General features: G+C 31.8%; 6 protein-coding genes across 6 annotated transcripts; 1 reads left to right on the top strand and 5 right to left on the bottom strand.

The window, feature by feature from the left end:
- Positions 1–2,642: 2,642 nt before the first annotated feature.
- Positions 2,643–5,580, top strand: sadA (substrate adhesion molecule; the record flags this gene model as incomplete). The annotated part of the gene is made up of 2 exons (XM_020576343.1): positions 2,643–3,214; positions 3,306–5,580. The coding sequence occupies 2 exons, from the start codon at positions 2,643–2,645 to the stop codon at positions 5,578–5,580; spliced, it is 2,847 nt and encodes a 948-aa protein (XP_020433592.1).
- Positions 5,581–5,871: 291 nt separating this feature from the next.
- On the bottom strand, positions 5,872–6,180 carry PPL_05461 (uncharacterized protein; the record flags this gene model as incomplete). The annotated part of the gene is made up of 2 exons (XM_020576342.1): positions 5,872–5,906; positions 5,976–6,180. 2 exons carry the CDS (start codon positions 6,178–6,180, stop codon positions 5,872–5,874), a joined length of 240 nt encoding a protein of 79 aa, XP_020433591.1.
- A 764-nt stretch (positions 6,181–6,944) lies between these two features.
- On the bottom strand, positions 6,945–9,311 carry PPL_05460 (uncharacterized protein; the record flags this gene model as incomplete). Its single annotated transcript, XM_020576341.1, has 1 exon — positions 6,945–9,311. The coding sequence occupies one exon, from the start codon at positions 9,309–9,311 to the stop codon at positions 6,945–6,947; it is 2,367 nt and encodes a 788-aa protein (XP_020433590.1).
- Positions 9,312–11,204: 1,893 nt separating this feature from the next.
- PPL_05459 (uncharacterized protein) lies at positions 11,205–12,704 on the bottom strand (the record flags this gene model as incomplete). The annotated part of the gene is made up of 4 exons (XM_020576340.1): positions 11,205–11,319; positions 11,993–12,112; positions 12,608–12,654; positions 12,684–12,704. 4 exons carry the CDS (start codon positions 12,702–12,704, stop codon positions 11,205–11,207), a joined length of 303 nt encoding a protein of 100 aa, XP_020433589.1.
- A 2,263-nt stretch (positions 12,705–14,967) lies between these two features.
- ddx41 (DEAD/DEAH box helicase) lies at positions 14,968–18,813 on the bottom strand (the record flags this gene model as incomplete). Its single annotated transcript, XM_020576339.1, has 2 exons — positions 14,968–16,079; positions 17,157–18,813. 2 exons carry the CDS (start codon positions 18,811–18,813, stop codon positions 14,968–14,970), a joined length of 2,769 nt encoding a protein of 922 aa, XP_020433588.1.
- A 90-nt stretch (positions 18,814–18,903) lies between these two features.
- Positions 18,904–20,266, bottom strand: PPL_05457 (uncharacterized protein; the record flags this gene model as incomplete). The annotated part of the gene is made up of 5 exons (XM_020576338.1): positions 18,904–18,956; positions 19,156–19,404; positions 19,547–19,687; positions 19,952–20,040; positions 20,193–20,266. The coding sequence occupies 5 exons, from the start codon at positions 20,264–20,266 to the stop codon at positions 18,904–18,906; spliced, it is 606 nt and encodes a 201-aa protein (XP_020433587.1).
- Positions 20,267–21,475: the final 1,209 nt, after the last annotated feature.

Raw genomic sequence — 21,475 nt, 5'->3', positions numbered from 1 at the left:
TTTACAAAGTTAAAAAAGTAAATAAATATATATTTATAAAGTAAGATTTAATTTAAACTATCAAAATCAATCGACTATAATAATTATTATAATAATAAACAAACAAACAAACAATGAAATGATATATAACATGTTGAAAGTAATTCATATTTTATAATCCTTACCTGTCTTAATAATCTACTTGTATTATCAAAAATGTCCATTGTATGACTTTTATTTATTTTGATACTACTATTTATTTTTTATTATTATTATATGCTATGGTAATATTATAGTTTATATATTATTATTATTACTACTATTGTTATTGTTATTGTTGGTGTTATCTGTATTTAAAAAGGTTTATTGTTCAATGGAATTATAAATGAATTAGTTTAATTTAGTTTGGTTGGTTTGGCAATAGATTGGAAAAAAAAAAGTAGTATATTGACTTAATATTTTGTTTTTTATTTTTTTGTTTTTTTAAGATTGTGTGTTAAAGTTAAAGATGATCGACTCATTCATTGTCTAACACACACATATTTGTTGTTTTAATATCAAATTTTAAATTAAAAAAAAACATTATAATTTTGTTGTAAAATTTTTTTTTTTTTTTTTTTGAATGGTAAATTTTAAAAACCCAAAATGACGTTAAATTAGGGACATCTTTAAGGCATTAAACAAATTAAATTATTTGGATAATTAATCTAAACAAATATCATCAAATCAGATATTATTATTATTATTACTAATGTTATAAAATAATTAAACTTTAATTTATCATAATTAATTTAATTATTAAAAAAATCTCTAATTTAAATATTTATTTATTAAAATCACATTATTGAGTGAATGTTTATTTATGTTCCTATTAATTGAATTTATTTGATGCTGATGATGATGATTATTAAGTCCAATGACGGTAAAAATGATTGTTTTTTTTTTTTGATCAAAAAATTTCAAATTTTATTGATAAAATTTTTTAGGAGTTTGATTTTTTACCTTCTGATTAACATCGGATGTAAAAAAAAAAAAACAATAACAGATTTTTTTTGAAAATCTTTTTTTTTTTTTTAAAATGAATGATTAAAATTTCAAATAATTTTAATGTTTATTCGTATTGAGTTGGTTCCCAAATAAATGATGTGGCGTTGGTGTGGATTACGATCAATCGAATGGGTATTCACAAGGTTTTTTTTTATTTTGTGGATGGGACATTGTTGAGGGTCAAAGATATTAATAATCATAATATTACAACAATTTTCCCATTCTATAAATTATAATAAAGTTATAAACCTTTTAAAGTATATTGGATTCTACGGTCGGAAATAAAATTAATTTGGTAAATACTAAATATTAAATTAAATGATAGTTTACAAATGTCGAATGCCCAAGTTTAGAAAACTGCAATTGTAATGAAACAATCAACTACCAATTGGGTATTATTAATCAAGAGATGAAATAAACAATGAAACAATGAAAGTATTTATTCTGCCTTTAATATTCAATATTTGCATTTTAATATTTATTTATTTTTATATCTTTTTGTTTATTTTTTGAATCTAAGATTATTTGGAGAAAAATAACATTGTTTTGTTAGAATTTGATTGATTTAATGATCATGTTATTTCTGCGCTACACTACAAATTAACTGCACCCAATATCATACTTTTTTAGTTCCATCGCAATTCAAAGAGACATTGATTCATTTATCTGGGATCCAAACACTTTTTTCTAATACATCAAAATGCAAGCGTTTTAGCATTGATCAATGTGGGTCAAATTTTTTGAAAAACTCTTTTTTTGTTATCTACGATCCAAAATACAGTGTGTGTGAGGTAAGTGGTTAGCTACTTTTTAGGAGATTGGTGATCTTTACGGTTTAACGGATGTGCTTTGAGTGTCTAGTTTTTAGAATTATTATCATTCATTTTATTCAATGTTTTGTGGTTGTTTTTATTTTTTATTGTTGGGGGAGAATTTGAGCCAACCGATCATTCAATAGGGTTTATTTGAAAATAAAATCAATAGTCAAGCCATGGCTCCCTCCAAATTAGAATGAAAAAAAAAAAAACTAAAACAAACAATCAAACCAAACAAAACAAAACTTTAAAAAAAAAAAAAAAAAAGGAAAATGTCACAAGTCAGAGTGCTTAAGCCTGCCAATATGCTAGATTTTTCGAAAATTTTCACTTGAAATAAAATATTAAAATCTTTTTTTTTTTTGAATCAATAAATTTTATTTTTTTTAGATTTTTTATTTTACGTGTTTATGGCATTTTTGATCACTAAATGCTTCGCACCAAAAACATTCAAAGAAAAAAAAGTTAATTTTTATTTTTTGTATTTTATAATTAATCAAATCAGTTTCTTTCTTCTTGGTTTGTTTTGTTTGTTTGTTTTTGTTTTGTTTGTAACGTCGATAGGCTACTTTGCGATTGTATAATTACTTGGCCAATCAATCAATCAATCAACATCTGAATAATTATATAATAAAATATTCAAACATATACACAAAATATTTTCAATTATATATTATTTATTTATTTTATTGTAAAAATTAATATTATTTATTTATTTTACCATTAAATTAATTTGTATACATAAATTTCCAATTTTCCAACTACCACCAAATAATTGGATAAACTCATCACAATAAAATCATGAGAACTTTCACTTTTACAGCAATCGTGCTGTTGGTGTCAGTATGCTCAGTACTTGGTCAAATCGATAATCATTTCCAAACCAAATACTTTAGCATTGGTAGTGACACCACACAATATTCAACTGTTGTCCAGAACAACGCCGGTTACGCACTCTCATTCGAGCGTACCACCAACATTTTTTCAGCAAACATCACAGCAGAGTCAGGAAGCAAAGTCGATCCAACCAGCACTTTTGTCAATCAAAAGGGTGACACCATCGGTCAATCCTCCTCGGTCTCTGTCCAAGACACTGTGTACTCCATCACCACCAGTTACATTTTGGCTATCAATTTGACTGATATTCAATCTGTATTTTTCGGTTACAATGGTTCCTACCCAATGTCTTCCATTGGTTCATTCTCATACCAACAACCAGGTCAACCAAACCCACTCATTTTCGCTTTGTCCCCAGGTAACAACAAGGTATACTACTTCCAATACAAATCCAACGTTGTAACTGGTAATGGTCCAATTGACATTGATACTCCACAATCAATTGATATTCCAGCTCTTTCTCAAACATGGGGATAGTAAGTTATTAATAATAAGAAATCATTCGCAATCAATCTCATAATTTGATTCTAATATTTTCAAAAATAACAATAATTATAACTATTATAGTGCTTTGGATTTGGTCAATGGTTACTTATTTGTTGGTGATGACTCTGGTAAGATTTCAGTTGTCAATTTAAATACTACCACTGTCATTGGAACTCATACTCCAAATGGTAATATCCAAAGAAGTGTTGGTGTAGTCGATCCAAATTTGCACAATTTGTATTTCTGCTCACAAAACTCTAGCCAAATCTCATTGGATGTTTTCAACTACAACACCTCCACTGCTGCCAAGCCACTCACTGAGGTTGACAGTCACCAAATCAACTCATTGGTCACCTGTAGTTTTGCTGCCTACGACGATGTTCAAGGTCAAGTTTTCGTTGTCGGTGCCGACTCTTCTTTCTTGTCGGTTTTGGGTATTGGTCACGACGGTGGTAATCCAGCTTCATTCTCCTTCTCAGAGGGTGGTATCGAAGTCGAAGCCATCGGTGTCATCGTCCACAAACAAACTCACGAATTGATGATTTTCACTCCAACCAGAATGTTGCAAATCCAATACGAATCCAACTGTCCAAACGACTGTTTCGCTTCGAGCGGACAAGGTGTCTGCCAAATGGGTGTCTGCCAATGTGATATCAACTACAACGGTACCGACTGTGGAACCAAGAAGTGTTTGGGTGAGTTGAATGAGTGCAGTGGTCACGGTTTCTGTTCCAACGGTTTCTGTGTCTGCGACTCTGACTACATGACCGTCGCCAACTGTTCCATCCAAGGTTGCATGAAGAACTGTTCCAACCACGGTACTTGCAACTTCAACCCATCGAACCCATCTGCCTCCACCTGTACCTGTTACGCCGAATACTCTGGTCAATACTGTGACCAATCCGCACCAGCCCCAGAGTGCAGCACCCTCGAAACCAAGTCTGTTTGTATCGATCACACCTACTGTGGTTGGTGTGTATCCACCGAAGAGTGTCTCACCGGTAACCAATACGGTCCAGTCGAAGGATTCTGTCGTGAATGGTTCTACGACGAAGACGTCGAGATTGGTGTCGTCGTACTTGCCGCCATCTTCATCGCTTTGATTTCCATCCTCTTCTTAGTCGACATGATCACCACCATCCCACTCGATATCGACCGTGCCAAGAACTACGAAGTCGAGTTCCGTACCGGTACATATCCAAAGGCATCGCACGAGGAGGCTTCCGTCCTCTGGTGGCGTGACCAACGTTCCGCCAAGGCCTGGACCTTGATGGATCAATTCCAATACGTCTCACTCATCTCACACATGGGTGTTGTCTTCCCATCGCGTTTCCTCAACTTCACCGAATATTTGGACTGGACCAATCTTGGTATTCCATTCCCACAATCGATCCGTGACCAAATTGCCACCCCAATCTTTGAGAGCCGTAACTTGTATGACCCATCCGTCACCACTGCCCGTTCCCTCATGACATACGCTCAATACAACAACATTCTCGAGACCACCTCTACCTACCATCTCGCCAACATTCTCTTCTGGTTCATTATCTTGGCCGCCGCTTTCATCGTCCCATTGTTGCTCGCCTTTATCATCCTCAACTTCATTGAGAGTTTGGTTCACTGGAAGGAAGTCATCAGAAACAGATTAATTCACTGCACCATCCGTATCCTCCAATTCTCCTACATTGGTGTCATCTCCGCCGCCGCCTTCTCGATTGTCGCCAAGCCATTGGCCGCCAAGACCATCGTTCCAGGTGCCATCTTGATTGCCCTCTACGGTATTGGTTTCCCAATTGCCATTTGGTTCCTCCTCAAGGTTCCAGAGTCACGTCTCCACAACCCAACCTTCAAGCAACAATTCGGTTGTCTCTACGTCAACTTCAAGCCAAAGACTGACCACCGTTTCGTCGTCTTCTCATACATCAAGCGTTTCATCATGGCAATGATCATCGGTATCTTGGCATTCAACATCGAACCATCCTACCCATTGTCAGGACAAGCCAAGGCCGTCCCAATCGCCCAATGTATCATTATCTGTCTTGTCATCGTGTTGTACGTTGTTTTGCTCGCCATCCGTAAGCCATACTTTGATCACTACCACTTGTGGTTGGAGTACTTGTTGGCCGTCCTCAACATCGTCTCGGTCGGTGTCTGTCTCTCACATTTGAAGGAGCCATCGGTTGCTGGTGAGTTGGTCGTCTGTGTATTGCAAGCTTTGGCTTTGGTCGCTTGTATTGCTGCATACTTTATCTCATGGTTGCAAATGCGTTCCAGTTTCCTCAACAAGATTTCCAATGTTTTATGTTGTTGCTGCAAGGGTGACAAGGTCAAGAAGAACGAGGCTGAATTGAAATAAACACAAACAACACCTCTGAAATCAAAAACACCCAAAGTTCCAGTCAATATTTAAATCTTTTCAAAATTTTTTATATATAAAACAAAACCAATTGAAATAATAATAAAACTTAATTTATAATAATACTCTGGAGACTTAAAGTTTATGCATTTGGAAAAAGATTAAAAATAGTCACATGTCAATTTCGAACCACTTTGAAAAAAAAAAAACACTCTTTGAAATCTTGATGTTTATCTATTTATTTACAAGTTTATTTATTTACATATTCTTTTTTGAATACAATGTTATTATTTAATAGTTTGTATCATCTGAATCGTGAAAAGCACCTAAAAATAATAATTCATAAAGTTAATATTTGGAAATTGTTGTTGTTTTTAGTTAAATTAAATATTTACTTTTAATCTTTTCACCTAGATTATCAACCCAGTTTTCTACTCTTTTATTTATATAATCTGATTCTCTGTGCAGTTCTCTTGCATCGTTGTGCACTTCTCTTCCAAACTTATGCATTCCTTCTTCGAATTCATCTGCACCTTCATGGACTTCTTCTCTTGTTTTCTCGAAATCCTCGTGCATCTTTTCACTGTGTTTTCCTTCCATTTTTATGTATTTGTTTATCTTGGTAGTTTTTTATCTTTGCTTGTTCAAAAGTGTTTTAATTGCTTTTAAATATTTGACTTTCTCAGTTTCGAGTCAAAAATTTTTCCTAAAACCTGTAAATCTAAAATTACTTTATTTGGCAAAAAACCAAAAAACAGTCCTTTGTTTTGAAGAAGAAATCAATAACTCCAAATCTAATATATTTATTATGAGGAACTCCTTAAAAATAAAGAAAAAAGAAAAAACAATGTTATTTAACTATTACTAAAAGAGGAAAATTGTATTTTTTAAAAAATATTAAATTTTTTTGTAGATTTAAAATTTTTTTAAAGAGAATTGGTTATTTTTTAAACTAACACCTAATTTAATGGAGCAAAGATATAATTTCTAGACGAGACTATTGATCTTAAATTATTTATTATTTAATTATATTTTTTCTTTGATTTTTTTTAATTTTTTTGTACAAAAAAATTTATTTTAAATAACATTAACGAAAAACATAAAAGTTTAGGAATTAGATAAACTCTAGACCTAAATAAATGATTTAATTCAATTTTACAAAAAAAGAAAAGTGATTATAATACATATATATAATGAGGATGAATAGTTTTAACTATTCAAAAAAATAAAAATAATAAAGATCATAGAAAATAAAATTAAAAGTTTAAGTTTGTGTAATAATATTTATGAGAACTTCTTTGTATACTCTCAAAGTTGTTATTATTAATTATTTTGTTTTTTTTAATTAATTTTATTATCACTCTCTAAAGTTTAAAAGATGGTTTTGGTTCAAAAAAATGGATGAGTTGTTTGATTGTGTTGTTATTGTTATTTTGAGTGTTGCAACTTCCATTGGCAGAGTCAAACAGTGGACTGCTTGGTATCGAAGGTGATTTTAAGACCGGTCTGGCAGAGGTTGAAAGTGGTTGTATTGGTGAGACCATAGAGGACTGTTTGCTACTGTTGCTATTGTTGTTGGTGATACAGCTGCTACTAAGTGGAATTCTTGGTTTATTGGAGTTGAATATCTGTTTGTTACTGCTGAGTGTGTTGTATTTACAAGAGGAATTGAGACGTTGGGGTCTTGGACTACCTTCGGCTGGTGAAGAAGGCGATGAATTAGATCCGCTACCACCTGCAACTATCAAGTTGCTTACAGTGGTTGCATCGCTGAAACAAGAGGAAGTGCTACTCGAGCTACTAGTTCCACTACTGTTGATTTGATTATTTGTAATATCATTCAAACGGATTCTTGAGTTGTAAAATTGTTGTTGTTGCTGTTGTTGTTGTTGTTGATGATGATGAGATTGTGAAGAACTGATTCCTGTCATTAGTGATTTGGTGCGATTGAGTGGTGAGTATGGACGTTCTTCGTTGAATCGTTTCAGTGCTTGTGATGCACTGGTGGTTGGCGATGATGAGGAGTGAGCCGGTGAAGTTGAGACCGGTGACGATGAGGAGATCGTTAGTGGATGAGGCACTAGTTGGTGGTGTTGCGATTGGGTGGTCGGTGTGTTGGCGGTGGCGGTGTTTGATGCGGTTGAGGGTGGTGTTATGTCGATCGAGGAGTTGGCATCGCTAACCGACGATACCGATGTGATGGAAATTGAGAGTGTTTGGGGTGAGGTGATGGTCGACGATGGCTGAGAAATAGAGTGTTGCAAAAATGTACAGGATTTCGGTTTGAGAATTGGACTGGATTCCAGTGGTGATGAGGAAGTCGATGTTGTGGTGGAGGTTGTATCCGAGATGTCATCTGGAGAGGTGCAAATTGGAGGTGTTGGAATCAAATGTTGTTTTGATGTCTCACATCCATTCAAAAGTGAATTATTACAAAAATTATCATCGTCATTTTCTTCTTCTTCTTCTGTTTCATGAACTTCTTGATCTTTTGTTATTTCTGGTTGTTGTTCTTTTTGTTGTTGTTTCGATTCTCTTTCTTCTTTTTGTTGTTGTAATATTTTTTGTTCGAAAATTAGACTTTTTTTCTTTTCACGAAGATAACGACGATAGGGAGAAGCGTTGGCGGTTGGCGGTTTGCTGAATATGAAGGTCATGGCATCGTTGATGGAAGCAATAGCATCTTCGACCAATGCTTGTTGCGCCAGTGATGTCGGTTGTTGATGATCGTCGGGTGAAGCCGGTGGCGTTTGAATGGACGGACTCGGAATGGAGATGGTCGAGTCACTGAGCACAGCCGTTGGATGTTCGATTATGTGACGAAGATTGTTGATGTCATTGCGATACTCACTGAGTAGCTTCAGTAGATATTCATTGGTTTTCGAGAGATCTCTGTTCTTTTTCTGCAGATTCTGTATTTCTTCTTCACTCTTGAATTTATCCTTCAGGTAGTTGTTGGCCGCTTGATTCAACGATGCCACTTCGCTACGTAGTCTATCCATTTCCTCGACGTTTTCGCGGAGTTGTTGTGATTGCTGTTCGATCTGCTGTTGCTTTTTCCTGCTTCCACCGAAATCCAAAAACATCAGACTTTTCTTGGAGGAGAGTGTGGCGACTGGCGGTGTGTTGGTGGCGGACGACGATGTCGGTGAGAGAGGTGGTGAATCCGGTGGTGAAGGTTGAAGTTTCGGTGAGAAATACATCGATGCTGACGACGGTAATCTAGAGCTGGGTGAAACCAATTCATAAGCAGATTTATGTAGCTGTCTATTGGATTGGAAAGTATTGGTTGTTGTTGTAGTGGTTGTAGTGGTTGAAGTTGTTTGTGATGTATTACTAAAATTATTATGATTTTGAATATAACAGTTATTACTAGAATTATTACTGCTACTATTATTATTATTGTTGTTAATATTATTTAATTTATTTTTCTTTGGTGAAACAACGTCGGGTTGATTTGAATTTGGTGAGTATGATAGACTTTTCTTTAGGTTTGTACTATTGGCAATCGGTGATGATGAATATGAAAATGATGAAGATGATTGAACTGGCGATGATAATGTATTACTTGGTTTCCTAACAAGAGTTTGACTTGCTGACAATTGATTTGCATTTTGCATCGGATTTAAACTATTTTCTCGTCCAACAACATTATTATTATTATTATTAATATTTAGTTGTTGATTTTTATTTTTCTTATCATTTTTAATTTTCTTTATAAAACTAGCCATTTATTACTTTAATTTCCAAACCTACTGTTTATATATTGTTGTTGTTGTTGATTTTTTGTTAAATATATAAAAATAATAAAGATAAAATATATTTTTTATCTATTAATATTTAAAAATAATATATATATATATAGTTATATTATAATAATAATTGACATATAAATTAATGATTTTGAAAAGCAATTATACTTTTTTGTCCAGAATTGAACTGGGAATTAAATTTAGTGAATTGACCTATTATTCTTGAATAAATAAATATAAATATAAATATAAATAAGAAGATAAAAAATTAATATCTCAAATTTTGATTTATTTTAAATAAATAAAATGAAAATCTATCTTTGTATATCTGAAATATTGGATGAATGTATAATTTTGTTAATTGTGTGATTAGTTTAGTGAGATTTTGATGGAATCGATTGATTGAAAATATTTGTGTGTGTTTGGTTTGGTTTGTGTTAAAATAAATAAATAAGTAGATAATTAAAAAAATAAGTAGATGGATGATATAGATATGTACTACTACAAAATATAATATAAAAATAAAATAAATAAAATAAATAAACAAAAAGAATGAATAAATATTGAGATTTTATAATATGAATGGAAAAAACAAAAACAGAAAACCTTTTTGATTATAAATTGAGAAACGGCGGGTATTATTATCTTTGGTTTTCAATTTTATTTTATGTATGTATGATTATACTCTTGATTTTATTATTACTGATAAAATATTCATATAATTTTAAAATTGTTTAGTTTTTTTGTTTTGTTTGTTTTTTTTTTTGGTTTGGTTTGGTTGTTCTTTGATGATGTTGATGTTAATAACTATATTGATGTTAGAGATGCTGTAGTTAATACTATCACTCACTCTTGGCGTGTATAACAACAAATTGGAAGAAGTAGTGAATAGCATAATATATATTGCATTGTCACCGATGATTTGTTCATTCAGTATATTATTAATAATTAAATAACAACTAACTATCACATCACATCACACAAATAAACACAACAGAGGAGAGGCAGTATAAAGATAAAAGTGGGATCATCATTGATTACATTACATTACACAATATTTATTAATTACATTCATAATTCTCTCTCTGTAGAGGAAAATAAATTAAATGTAATATATTTTAATAAAAAATAAAATTGTTTTATAAATTAGGAGTTTGTATATCTAGATTTGAAGTGATGTTACCAATTCTATTCTTGTTGACAACAGAATAAATAGAATATATTTTAGTTATTGAAAACTAACCAACAATATCCAACCATCAAAAACAAACTAAATATATAGTGGTTGGTTGTTATGTGTGTTTAAATTGATTATATTATATATTTAATAAATTTAAAAAAACTCTTCCATTTCAAAACCATTCTATATCTTACAACCAACTTTTTTTGGTCCACAAAAGCATAGTATATCAATAAAAAAAATAACAACAAAATCACACAAACACACAAACACATCAAAAATAAAAACAACACACCCATCACATAATAATTATTATAAAAATTATTAAAACTTTGAATTTTAAATATAAGTTTGATGGTGTTTGGTGTTTTACTCGTTGTTATGTTAATATTATCTTTGATGTTTTTTGTTTTGATGATGATGTTAATGTGTGCAATATCATATCGAATAATTTATAAAACAAAATAGAAGAGTTTAAATATCTGTGAGAGTGTGTTAATATTGCAATGACATATTAAAAAAAACAGGTACAACAAGTGACAATTCTTTAAAGAGTGAGTTTTTGTTTTTGGAAAGTTGAAGTGTTATTGAGTTTTCACATTTTTTTGTTGTCTGTGTTGCAACACTTTTGATTCACAGTCACACTGTAATACCTTACTGAATCATTTAAGAGTTTCTTTCTTGGCTCTTTTTCAATTTTTATTTCTAATGAAATAATCGACTGAAATGTGAAAATGGTGTTTGTTTGTTTGTTGATTGAAGATATCCGAACAGAAATGAAAAATATTTGGTGCTAATGGTCTGAGACTATTTGTTATTAGATATGAAATCATTGGGTGGGAGTGAAATGGACGAAACAATTGATTATTTGAATGAAAATCATTTGAGGTTACTATGATGATTATTTTATTTTATGAAAGATAGATGAATATTTTTTACTAACTTTATGAATATTATTTTTATTTAGTTTGATACTTTAATCTTCTAACTAAAACTCCAATCGATTAAAATAAAATATCAAATAAGGAAAATAAATGTTTATGAATGATTATTTTGACTGACTGATGAATACTAAATATATTTGAAATCACCGAAATATAAAACTACTGTTGTGTAAAATATTAATAGAGTTAAGAATATTTATATTTTTGAGAATTACTATTAAGTTGTTGTTGTTTGATTGACTATCACAAATATGTGAAGATTTGGAAAAATTATGATTTATAAAAAGTGAAATTTTAATTATTTCATGAATTTGATGTATTTGAATTTACCTACCTATTCTATGTTGATATAATCAAAACACTATACTAATATAAAATTAAATTTATTCTGTTGTTGATATGGTTTATCGGAATTTATTGTTGTTACTAATATTGTAATAAATTGGAAATATCGAAAATTAGAAATCTTATGTTTGATTTTTAGCAATTTAAATGAACTAACAGATATATCACAAAAAATATTTAGAATAGTTTACTTTTTTGTTGTAGAAATAAATATTGCTGTTGTTGTTGTTGTTGTTGTTGATGATGGTGTCGGTTGGAAAACTAAATGATAATGATTACTATTATTGAGTAAAATATAACTATTCAATAGGCTATTAATATATTTATTTTATTTTTTTGTTTATGATTTGATTTGATTCTGTCTGATGAACTTGGAATGAATAAATTAATGATCTTGATTAATAGGGTTCCATTTAATTTTTTGGACACAAACAAAACTGCATCTGAAGCATCGCATCGTTCAGCAGCAAATTGAAACAAAAAAAATGAATACAACAGACCAATAAACTATTGTTGTTATTATTGTTTTATCGACTATCCAAACAATACTTAATATATATTTAGGAAATCCAAGCCAACAACACACCACTCACCAACAACAACAACAACAACAACATTCTTATTTTATTTCTCCACATGTGTTGTTCTTGGTGAAAATACATTCCATATTTTATAAATATGAACACTGTCAACAACATATATTTCATCTTCAAATCTCGTGTTTATTTTTCACTCTGGTAAAAAATGATACTATTACAATTTAACAAATAAAACAAATCACATATGTTTTTAACACTAACAAACACACCACTATTACATTCACCTCCATATCGAATCTTGATCTAACAAACATCTTCATATATAACAAATAAAAAATAATACATAATTATAAATTGCATACATTATTATTAATATTGTGTTTTGTTGTTTTGTTGTTGTTGTAAATTATTAATTATTGATGTTAATTCTGTCTTTACAATCTATACTTTTTTTTTTTTTTTTTTTCTTTATATTTTTTTGTTAAAATAATTATATGTTTGATTTTGACTAATACTACTACTATTATTAATTGTTATTTCCAATTTGTTTCTCACTCTGCCTACATTCCTATATCAAATAAAGTTGTAAAGCTGATCAAGAGAATGGAATTTGATTGATGAATTAAAGAAGAAGAAGATGATAGATGTTGTATAATAAATTAAAATATTAAAACACATTTAATAATTACCCAAATCAGCACTACCACTTTCTTTTCCCACATTTTAATTAAACAAATATTAATTTGTTATATGCTATACTATAATGAAGTTTATTTGATTGATTTATGTATGGTTGGGTTTATTGATTGATTGATTGACGATGATGTTGTTATTGATGATGTTATTGCTATTCTATTCTAATGTAGTTCTCATTCACATATTCTATTATTACTATATTATTTACTATTATGACTATTTAAATCAATAATAGGTGGTGGTAGTGTTGTGGTATTCAGAGTGTAATTGTAAATGTTGGGGTTGTGGCATTTTTAACTAAAATAACACATTCTTCTGTTGTTCAATTCAATGGTAGAAAAGTGATTGGATAAAGGGGCGGAGCTACTTCCATGGAGATATTAATGTGTTTGTTTTGGAGAATAAGTGGAAGTGGAATAGGAAGTGGTAAAACTTTTACCAAACCCATTCAATTTGATAATAACAATGCGAAAAATAATTAAACACACTCTTGTATTATATTATATAATAAAAACAAAAAAAAAACAAAAATAAAACGAATAAATTAAACACACACATGTCAATCAAAAAATTTTAGATATATAAAAAAGAATTAGTGTGTTACATCACCGTAGAATCATTTATTTTATTGATTGAATTTATATAGTAATTATATCTATTAATAGCCTTTAAATAAAATAAATTATATAAATCCTTTGGGGAAAAGATGTTTGATTTTCTTGGTGTTTTAAAGAATATAATTGCAAATGTACTAATTTAATTTACTATCATTATTTTAAGAATCATATGATTAAGTATCTATTTTGTAGAAAGCATCTTATTGTTATTTGATTTATTTAATGAATTAATAGATGACATTACAATAGTTATAATTATTATTATGATTATTATTGAATTTGATTCAGTATTATTGTTATTGTTTTTGGTGAAATTTCTTTTTTAAATATATCTTCAATTTGAACAAACAAAATGATCATCAATTATTTACTTTTTTTGGGTTTTTTTTGTTTTTTAATTTTTATTCGTTTATCTTATTTATTTTTAAAAATATTTATTAATAGTTTAATTATTCTTTACTATTATTTACTATTGCTATACTGTATTATTCTATTTCTTCTATACTAATAATTGATTGATTAATTTAAATTTAAATTGTTTGTTTTAAACAATGTTTATTATATAAGATAAATAAATAATCAAATATCAATCATTGCTTATAATTAGACGAGTCATTTTAAAATTAACTTTTTAATTTCTGAATGATTTTATTTCATTGTGTTTTATTTTCTTTTTTGGTGTTTAATGAGAGTTTCACCAAGTTGAATGATGATCCGTTACACAAACAGCAACCACCTCATAGATAATAGTAACAGCAAATTATCTCATTTTAAATGAGACACAGCACCTTTTTTGTTTGTTGGGGTGCTGTGTCAGGAAACTTTTGTGTGAGTCAAATTTTGATATCAAAAAACAACAAAAAAAAAATAAATCTTTGAATGGAAAAACCCCGAAACTGATCAGATGTGTGGTTCCAGGGAGTCTCTTTGCAAATTTCAACGATGTTATTTTTGATTTTGATTATTATAATAATAAATATCAGAAATGGGCTATTATTATTTGTTTGTTACTTTTTTTGTTAGTTTCCAAAATTGATGGACAACTATTTTTTTTTGTTTATTTTATTTTATTTATTTTAAAAATACATAAAGAATTCTTATTATAATTATTATTTAAAACTAGTTTCTTTGGAAAAAGGAGAGGGTATGTTTGATCTTTGTAATTAAACAAACAAACGAATAAGGGGGAAAATATGAATAACAACATAACAACATGGAAAAAAAGGTTTTGTTTTTGTGTAGTAAAATATAAGATTGGTTGGTAAGTTGAAAAAAAAAAAGTGAGAGAGAATGGAGAGACGATATACTCGACTCTTATTGTCTTGGCTTTTGTCCGGTGACTATAATTCTTGGACCATCATTTGAACCACTATTATTGCGCAGTGATTGTATACAGTACTTGGATGCCGAGTGGATATTGATGAAACCAGAGGAGAGAAGTAGCAGTTGGAGTTCCGACAATGTAAAGATGGAGAACCGATGTGTCTCAACGACATAGCTGCCATCGCCATATCCATTGCCAAGATCATCACTCTCACCACCGTCCACCGAGAAAAAGATGTCTTCGTGACTCCAGATGGCATTGTGTAGGTCAACCTGGGAGTTTGAGATACGCTTTACCGGTACACCGTTCACCAGCATCTTTTGTTCGCAATGCGAACGGAAATGAGTGAGACCACTCAAAAAGTTGGAGACGTCCAACATGACGACACCGCCTGGCGCCAGTGACTGGTAGATGTTTCTGAGGGCAACGAGACGGTCTTCCAGCTTGGTGAGATATTGGAATGGTCCGTGAACACACGCCACCATGTTGTATTTATTCAACACGTTCAAGTCGAGGAATCCACCGTGATAGACCGAGACTTTGTCGCAAGTGTGACTGGCGTGCTCCAGAGAGAACGAGTAGTAGTCTTTGTCTGGCTCGAAGGCGTCGATATAGTTCCACTTGGAGGCTTCCCACTCTGAGAACATACGACCGATTCCACAGCCGAGATCGAGTAGGTGGTTCAAAGGTACTTTGTAAACGGTGGCAATCTGCTCGACAAACTCGGCGATATGGTGGACTTCGTGGTGACGTTGAATAAAACAATAATACAGTAGATCTCTCTTTCTCCAACTATCCGTATTATCATCTGAAATATCAATATAACTTGATATTTTGCTTATATTACTACTATTATTATAATTGTTATTATTGTTGTTGTTGTTATTGTTGTTGTTGTTACTTTGATTTGGTGAGGTGGAACCATTTAAACTGTTGGTGGAACCACTTTTTTTCATTTTTGATTTTGAATTTCTCTGTGAGCTTTCCTCTAGAGATGGGAATTCTTCTTGGTATGCTTCAAACTGTTGTTGCTGATGTCTTTTTGAGTCTTCTTGTATGTGTTCTCTTGGTATCATTCTCATCGTATAGCAGATTATACATACTAGTAAATCAAAAAATTAAACTTGAATAAAATGTAAAATGTTTATTTTTGCTTTTAAGAAAAATAATAAATTTATTATTATTATTACTAACTAACTGACTTGGCTGACTGACTGATTGTTCTATCTATTTTTTTTGATTTGCAACTACTTTTTTTTGCGAAAAGTCCAATTCAAAAAAATAAATTCAAGAAAAAGAGAGATTTTTTTTTAAATCTAAAAAACAAAAAAAAAAAAGAGAAAAAGGATTGATTTAAATTAAAAATGATAGATTTATATAACTAAATTATAAATTGAAAAGTTATAATTATACTAAATATAATTATAAAGAGAGTGAAAAGAGAATGAATGTATTAATGAATTTGATGACTACTACTTTTTTTTACTTTTTGAAAAAAAAAAAAACAAAAAAACGAAAGAATTAATTTAAATAATAATAATTTGTATATATGTGTATGATTATGTGTTGTTGGTGCTGTTAGAGAAAAATGAAACCTGTAATACAATATAGAAAATGTGTAATTTCATTTTTTTAAAAAAATGAGAAATTTTTAATAAAAAAAACCCCAACAAAGTTTTTGCAATACTGAATCATCATTAAAATGGTGACCAAAAATAGAAAATCATTTGTATTCTTCGACACATCTTTTAAGAAATTTCTTTAAAATACAAAAAAAAAAAAAAAAAAAAACAACATCATTTTACCAAAATTATTTTTTACTTAAAACAAATAATTTTTTTGTTGCTTTAGTAAATAATAATAATTTAAATAGTTATTTTTTTTTTTTTTTGAGATTATATATTTTATTAATAACCACCACCCATGAAATCTTTTTTGGGTGCAGTCTGTTTTGTTTGATTTTTGAGTTTTGTACAGTTGCCAATACGATGACCTCTTCCTCCGCAATAGTCGCACTCGTCCAATGGGTTGTCGCTCGATACCATGTTGTTGTCGTCTTGGATCTCCAGCAAAACTTGTGGAACCTTTTGTTTGGATTCGATCAATAGGTACTTGAGATCGAGTAGAACCGATTCCGTTTGATTCTTGTTGATAAAGGTGGTGGCGACACCGGTCTTACCGCAACGACCGGTACGTCCAATACGATGAATGTAATTCTCAATCTCCTTTGGCATGTCAAAGTTGATGACGTGTTGGATGTCCGGAAAGTCGAGACCCTTCGACGCAACATCGGTGGCGATCAACACATCCTTCTTGCCCTCCTTGAACATCTTTATGGCAATGTCACGCTCCTCCTGTGTCTTGTCACCGTGGAGCGACACCGCCTCCACCTGTTTCAACAAAAGATACTCATAGATGTCGTCGACATCCTTTTTATTCTCACAGAAAATCAAAACGGGTGGCGGTGTCTTTTGTAGACACTCCAGCAGATAGACGATCTTGGCTTCCTGCTTGACGTACTCTACCTCCTGGATGACATCGAGATTGGCGGCACCGGCTCTTCCGACGTTGACCTCGACCGGTCGCACCAGAGCAGACCGCGCAAAGTTCTGAATCTTCTTTGGCATCGTCGCAGAGAACAACAGTGTTTGTCGCTGCGCAGTAAAGTTGTCCATGACACCACGAATCTCCTCTTCGAATCCGAGATCGATGAGACGATCGGCTTCGTCCAGTCCCAAGTACTTGCAGCTGATCAGGTTGATCTTCTTCTTGTTGAGCATGTCCAGCAGACGGCCTGGCGTCGCGACAATCATGTGCACACCCTTGCGCAACTCGGGCTCCTGCTCACGAAAGTCGATTCCACCCATGCAGAGCAGTGTCCGCAGTGGCGGATAGCCGCCGGCTTTGCTGAGCGCGCCAGCCATCTCCACGACACCGTCGTAGGTCTGACGCGCCAGTTCTCTCGACGGGCAGATGATCAAGCCGAACGGACCCTCGCCAGAGATCAACGGCAGCTTCAGCTCCATCTCCATCGCAAACAGCACCATCGGCAGTGTGAACACCAGTGTCTTTCCACTTCCGGTGAATGCAATTCCAATCATGTCTCGACCCGACAAAATCACGGGAATACCTTGAATCTGAATGGGTGTCGGTTTCTTTATGCCCTTTTTCTTTAGGCAATCGATAATGGCGTGCGGTAGTTTCATCTCGCGGAACGAGGTGATCGGTGGTGGAACGTCTTCGCCACTCACCAAAATATGAAGATCCTGACGAATCTTTTGATTCTCTTGATCGCTTCTGTTTCGAATGTAGGTGGGTGCTTTCCAACTCGTCTTTATACTATCTTTGTAGACGATATCCTTTGCACGATCTTTCACCGACACCAAAGGCACCAGCGTAGCTTGCAACGACTTTAGAATCTCTTCTTCCTCCTTCTTCAGCCGCTGTGCTTCCAGTTGTCTCGGATCATCGGATTGCACTTGATTTCCTTGATTTTTCATCATCTCTAATTTTTGATCTATTAAACTCTTTTGTGGTTGTTGTTGTTGTTGCTGCTCTTGTTGTTGTTGTTGTTGTTGTATATGCTGTACATTATCCTTACTATTATTACTATTGCTATCTCTTTCATCTATATCTTCCTCTTGTTCTTCTTCTTCTTTCTCTCTTTTCGCAGCAATAGTATTGTTTATCATCTTTAACTTTCTCATCTTTCTTTCTTTGAGAGGTATCCACTTTTCAACAACATCTTCATCCTCTGCAACACTACCACCGCCGCCATCAACGTGTTCATCATCATTATGTGATCTCTTTCCTGTTAAACTATCTTTACTACTCATTTTTTGTTTTGTTATATACAAATATATATATATGTTTTACTAATTTTATTAATAAAAACCTTGATTTTAATTAATAAATAAAATCAACAATTAATTTGAAAATGCAAAAACTTTAACTATTGTTGAATTTTCCGAAATAACTACTGTATTAAATAAATAGGTATAAAAAAAAAGTGATTTATAAATATCAACAAATATGAGAATATAAAGATCAGTTTATTATCTTGATAAGTTATATAAATGTTATATTCTCAAGATAATAAGATACAATTATTTACAAAAAATAGTTTTATTTTGTTTTAATTTCGTCGATCGTTGGTATATGATTATTTATAGATAAACTATCATTATCACTATTTATATTATCGTTGTTTAAAATTGTTATCGTTGTTAAATTCGTTGTTAAATTTGTTGTATGTATATGGTTGATGCTGTTTATGTTGTTGTTGTTGTTGTTATTTATGTTTGTATTTGATGATGATGATGTTGAAGATGAAGATGAAGATTGCTTAGATGCTTCATATCTTATTTGACTGTACCATATAACACCTAATACGGCAACACCACATCCCAATGCATTTAAAAAGTTTACTTGATTTCTAAAGATGATGATCGATATCGTGATCGAGAGGATCACTTTAAGGTTACCCGAGACAGTGTAGGTCAGCGGTGAAGTGTATTTAATAACGAGAAAAGTTGAGATGTTCAGGAGAAAAGCAATGGCACCGCTCACCAGCAGGATGACAAGCGGTTCGGTCTCTCCGTAGTGCTGCCACTCGGCGCGCATCGCCGGCACCTCGTAGTAGAGCGCCACCGGTGTCAACATCACCAGCGAGTAAGGCGCCATATAGTAGAGCAAATTGATGGGATTCAGCTGTTGAGTCAACAACTGACCGGATACCACCGCGAAAATCGCAGAGATCACACTAGACAAGAGTGACGCGTAGAATCCGGTGTGGTTGTAGTTCACCTCGGAGAACGACGCCAAACAGACGCCGCCAACAATAGGCAGCATCGAGAGGTACGTCGATTGCGAGAATCGCTTGCGCATAAAGATCGTCTGTGTTATCACGGTGAAGAGCGGCACCGACGACTTTACCGTTTGCATGAAACTCACGGGAACCCAGCGCAGACTGACATTGCCAAGCACGATGTTCGAAGCAAAGAGAATCGCCAGTGGCGCGATAGACCGCAGCTGTTGCTCCAGCGGAATGTGTACGCGCGGCACTATTTCGAACCAGTGCAGTGCAATGACCGAGCCGATGCAGCACACCAGCATGTGAACGGCAGTCAGCGAAACCGGATACATAAACTGTAGGCTGGCAAATATATATTTATTCAGTATCAGTGTACTGATATTGAGAACGAACCACATAAACAATGAGAAGAATGCAATATTGCCATTGGAGATCTGTAGTTTAAATAACCTTTTAGCTGATATCGTTGAAAACATTTTGTTGTTTATTTTTATGTTTTAGTTGTTTTTTCAATGAGAACAAGAACAACAACAACAACAACAAATTATTTGTTGAATCTGCTTTATTTTATTATCTCTAAAATATTTATTTATCTATCTAAATACTATTGTTATTTTATACAATTTGGTTATGTTTAAAGTATGTATGTATTAATCAATATTTCGTCAGAATGGTGTTGGGTGTGTGGTTGATGATTGCAATGATTAAACTTAAAAGAGGGTGTTTAGTGATTTCGGTGTGTGTGTCTGTGTGTCTGTGTGTAATGTTATATAAATACTAAGTTATAAATATAAATTTATATATGTGAAATTTCACCTTTTACAATTTAAAGATTAAGGTAAAAATGAATATGAATATAATCTTTCTAGATCATTGTTGCTTAAAGAAAGTGATGATGTAAATATCTTTTTTTTGTTTTTATGTTTGTTTAATAAATCATCAGATAGTTGTTTTCTCAAGATAATGTTAGTGGTGACCTTAAAAGTTGGAGGAAATTTACAAAAAAAATCTAGATTTATGTAGCAGAAAAATCGTTTGTTTTTTGCTCGTGGTATTATCATTTCAAAAAAAAAAAAAAAAAAATTTTTTAAGAATAGTTTAAATTATCTCTGACCAGTGTTATAAGTAAACCAATATCAAAATAAAATCAAAGTAAAATCAAAGTAAAAAGAAGTTCACCTTAAATTATTGGTTTTATTTTAAAATTTATAATTATGTCTGAAAAATCAAATTCAACTTTTATCTTTTTATTAAAAATATATTTTATATCTTTCATTTTTAAGTAAAATCTTTTTTTTTTAAAAAAAAAAGTTAAACCAAACATATTGAGTTCAAAGTCTACTCTCACATTTGGTTGAATAAATTAAATGTTTCTTCTAGAAAGTGATGGGGATTAAGATCATTTCCACATTTATAATGAATGAAAATGTTCACCATGCAAAGTTATACCATTTTAGTGTTTGCGATCTTTAAACTTCTCACCCCACTAAAACCCTCCCCACAATCATCAAATCTCAAGTTAGTTTTTTTGTTTTTTCAAATGAGGTTTGAAAAGTTACAAAATCAAAAAAAACTTGAAAACAAATTAAACAACTCAAAAAATTACATGAAATTTGAGGCGGTTCATCGCAATTCTGAAAAAAAAAACACAATCCTTGTAACTATTTCGTTACGAATTATGAATG

The sequence above is a fragment of the Heterostelium album genome (genome assembly GCF_000004825.1).
Source record: "Heterostelium album PN500 unplaced genomic scaffold PPL_contig12, whole genome shotgun sequence".
Lineage (NCBI taxonomy): Eukaryota > Evosea > Eumycetozoa > Acytosteliales > Acytosteliaceae > Heterostelium > Heterostelium album.
The sequence above is the reverse complement of the archived record's forward strand: the minus strand, read 5'-3'. Positions and strand labels throughout refer to the sequence as shown.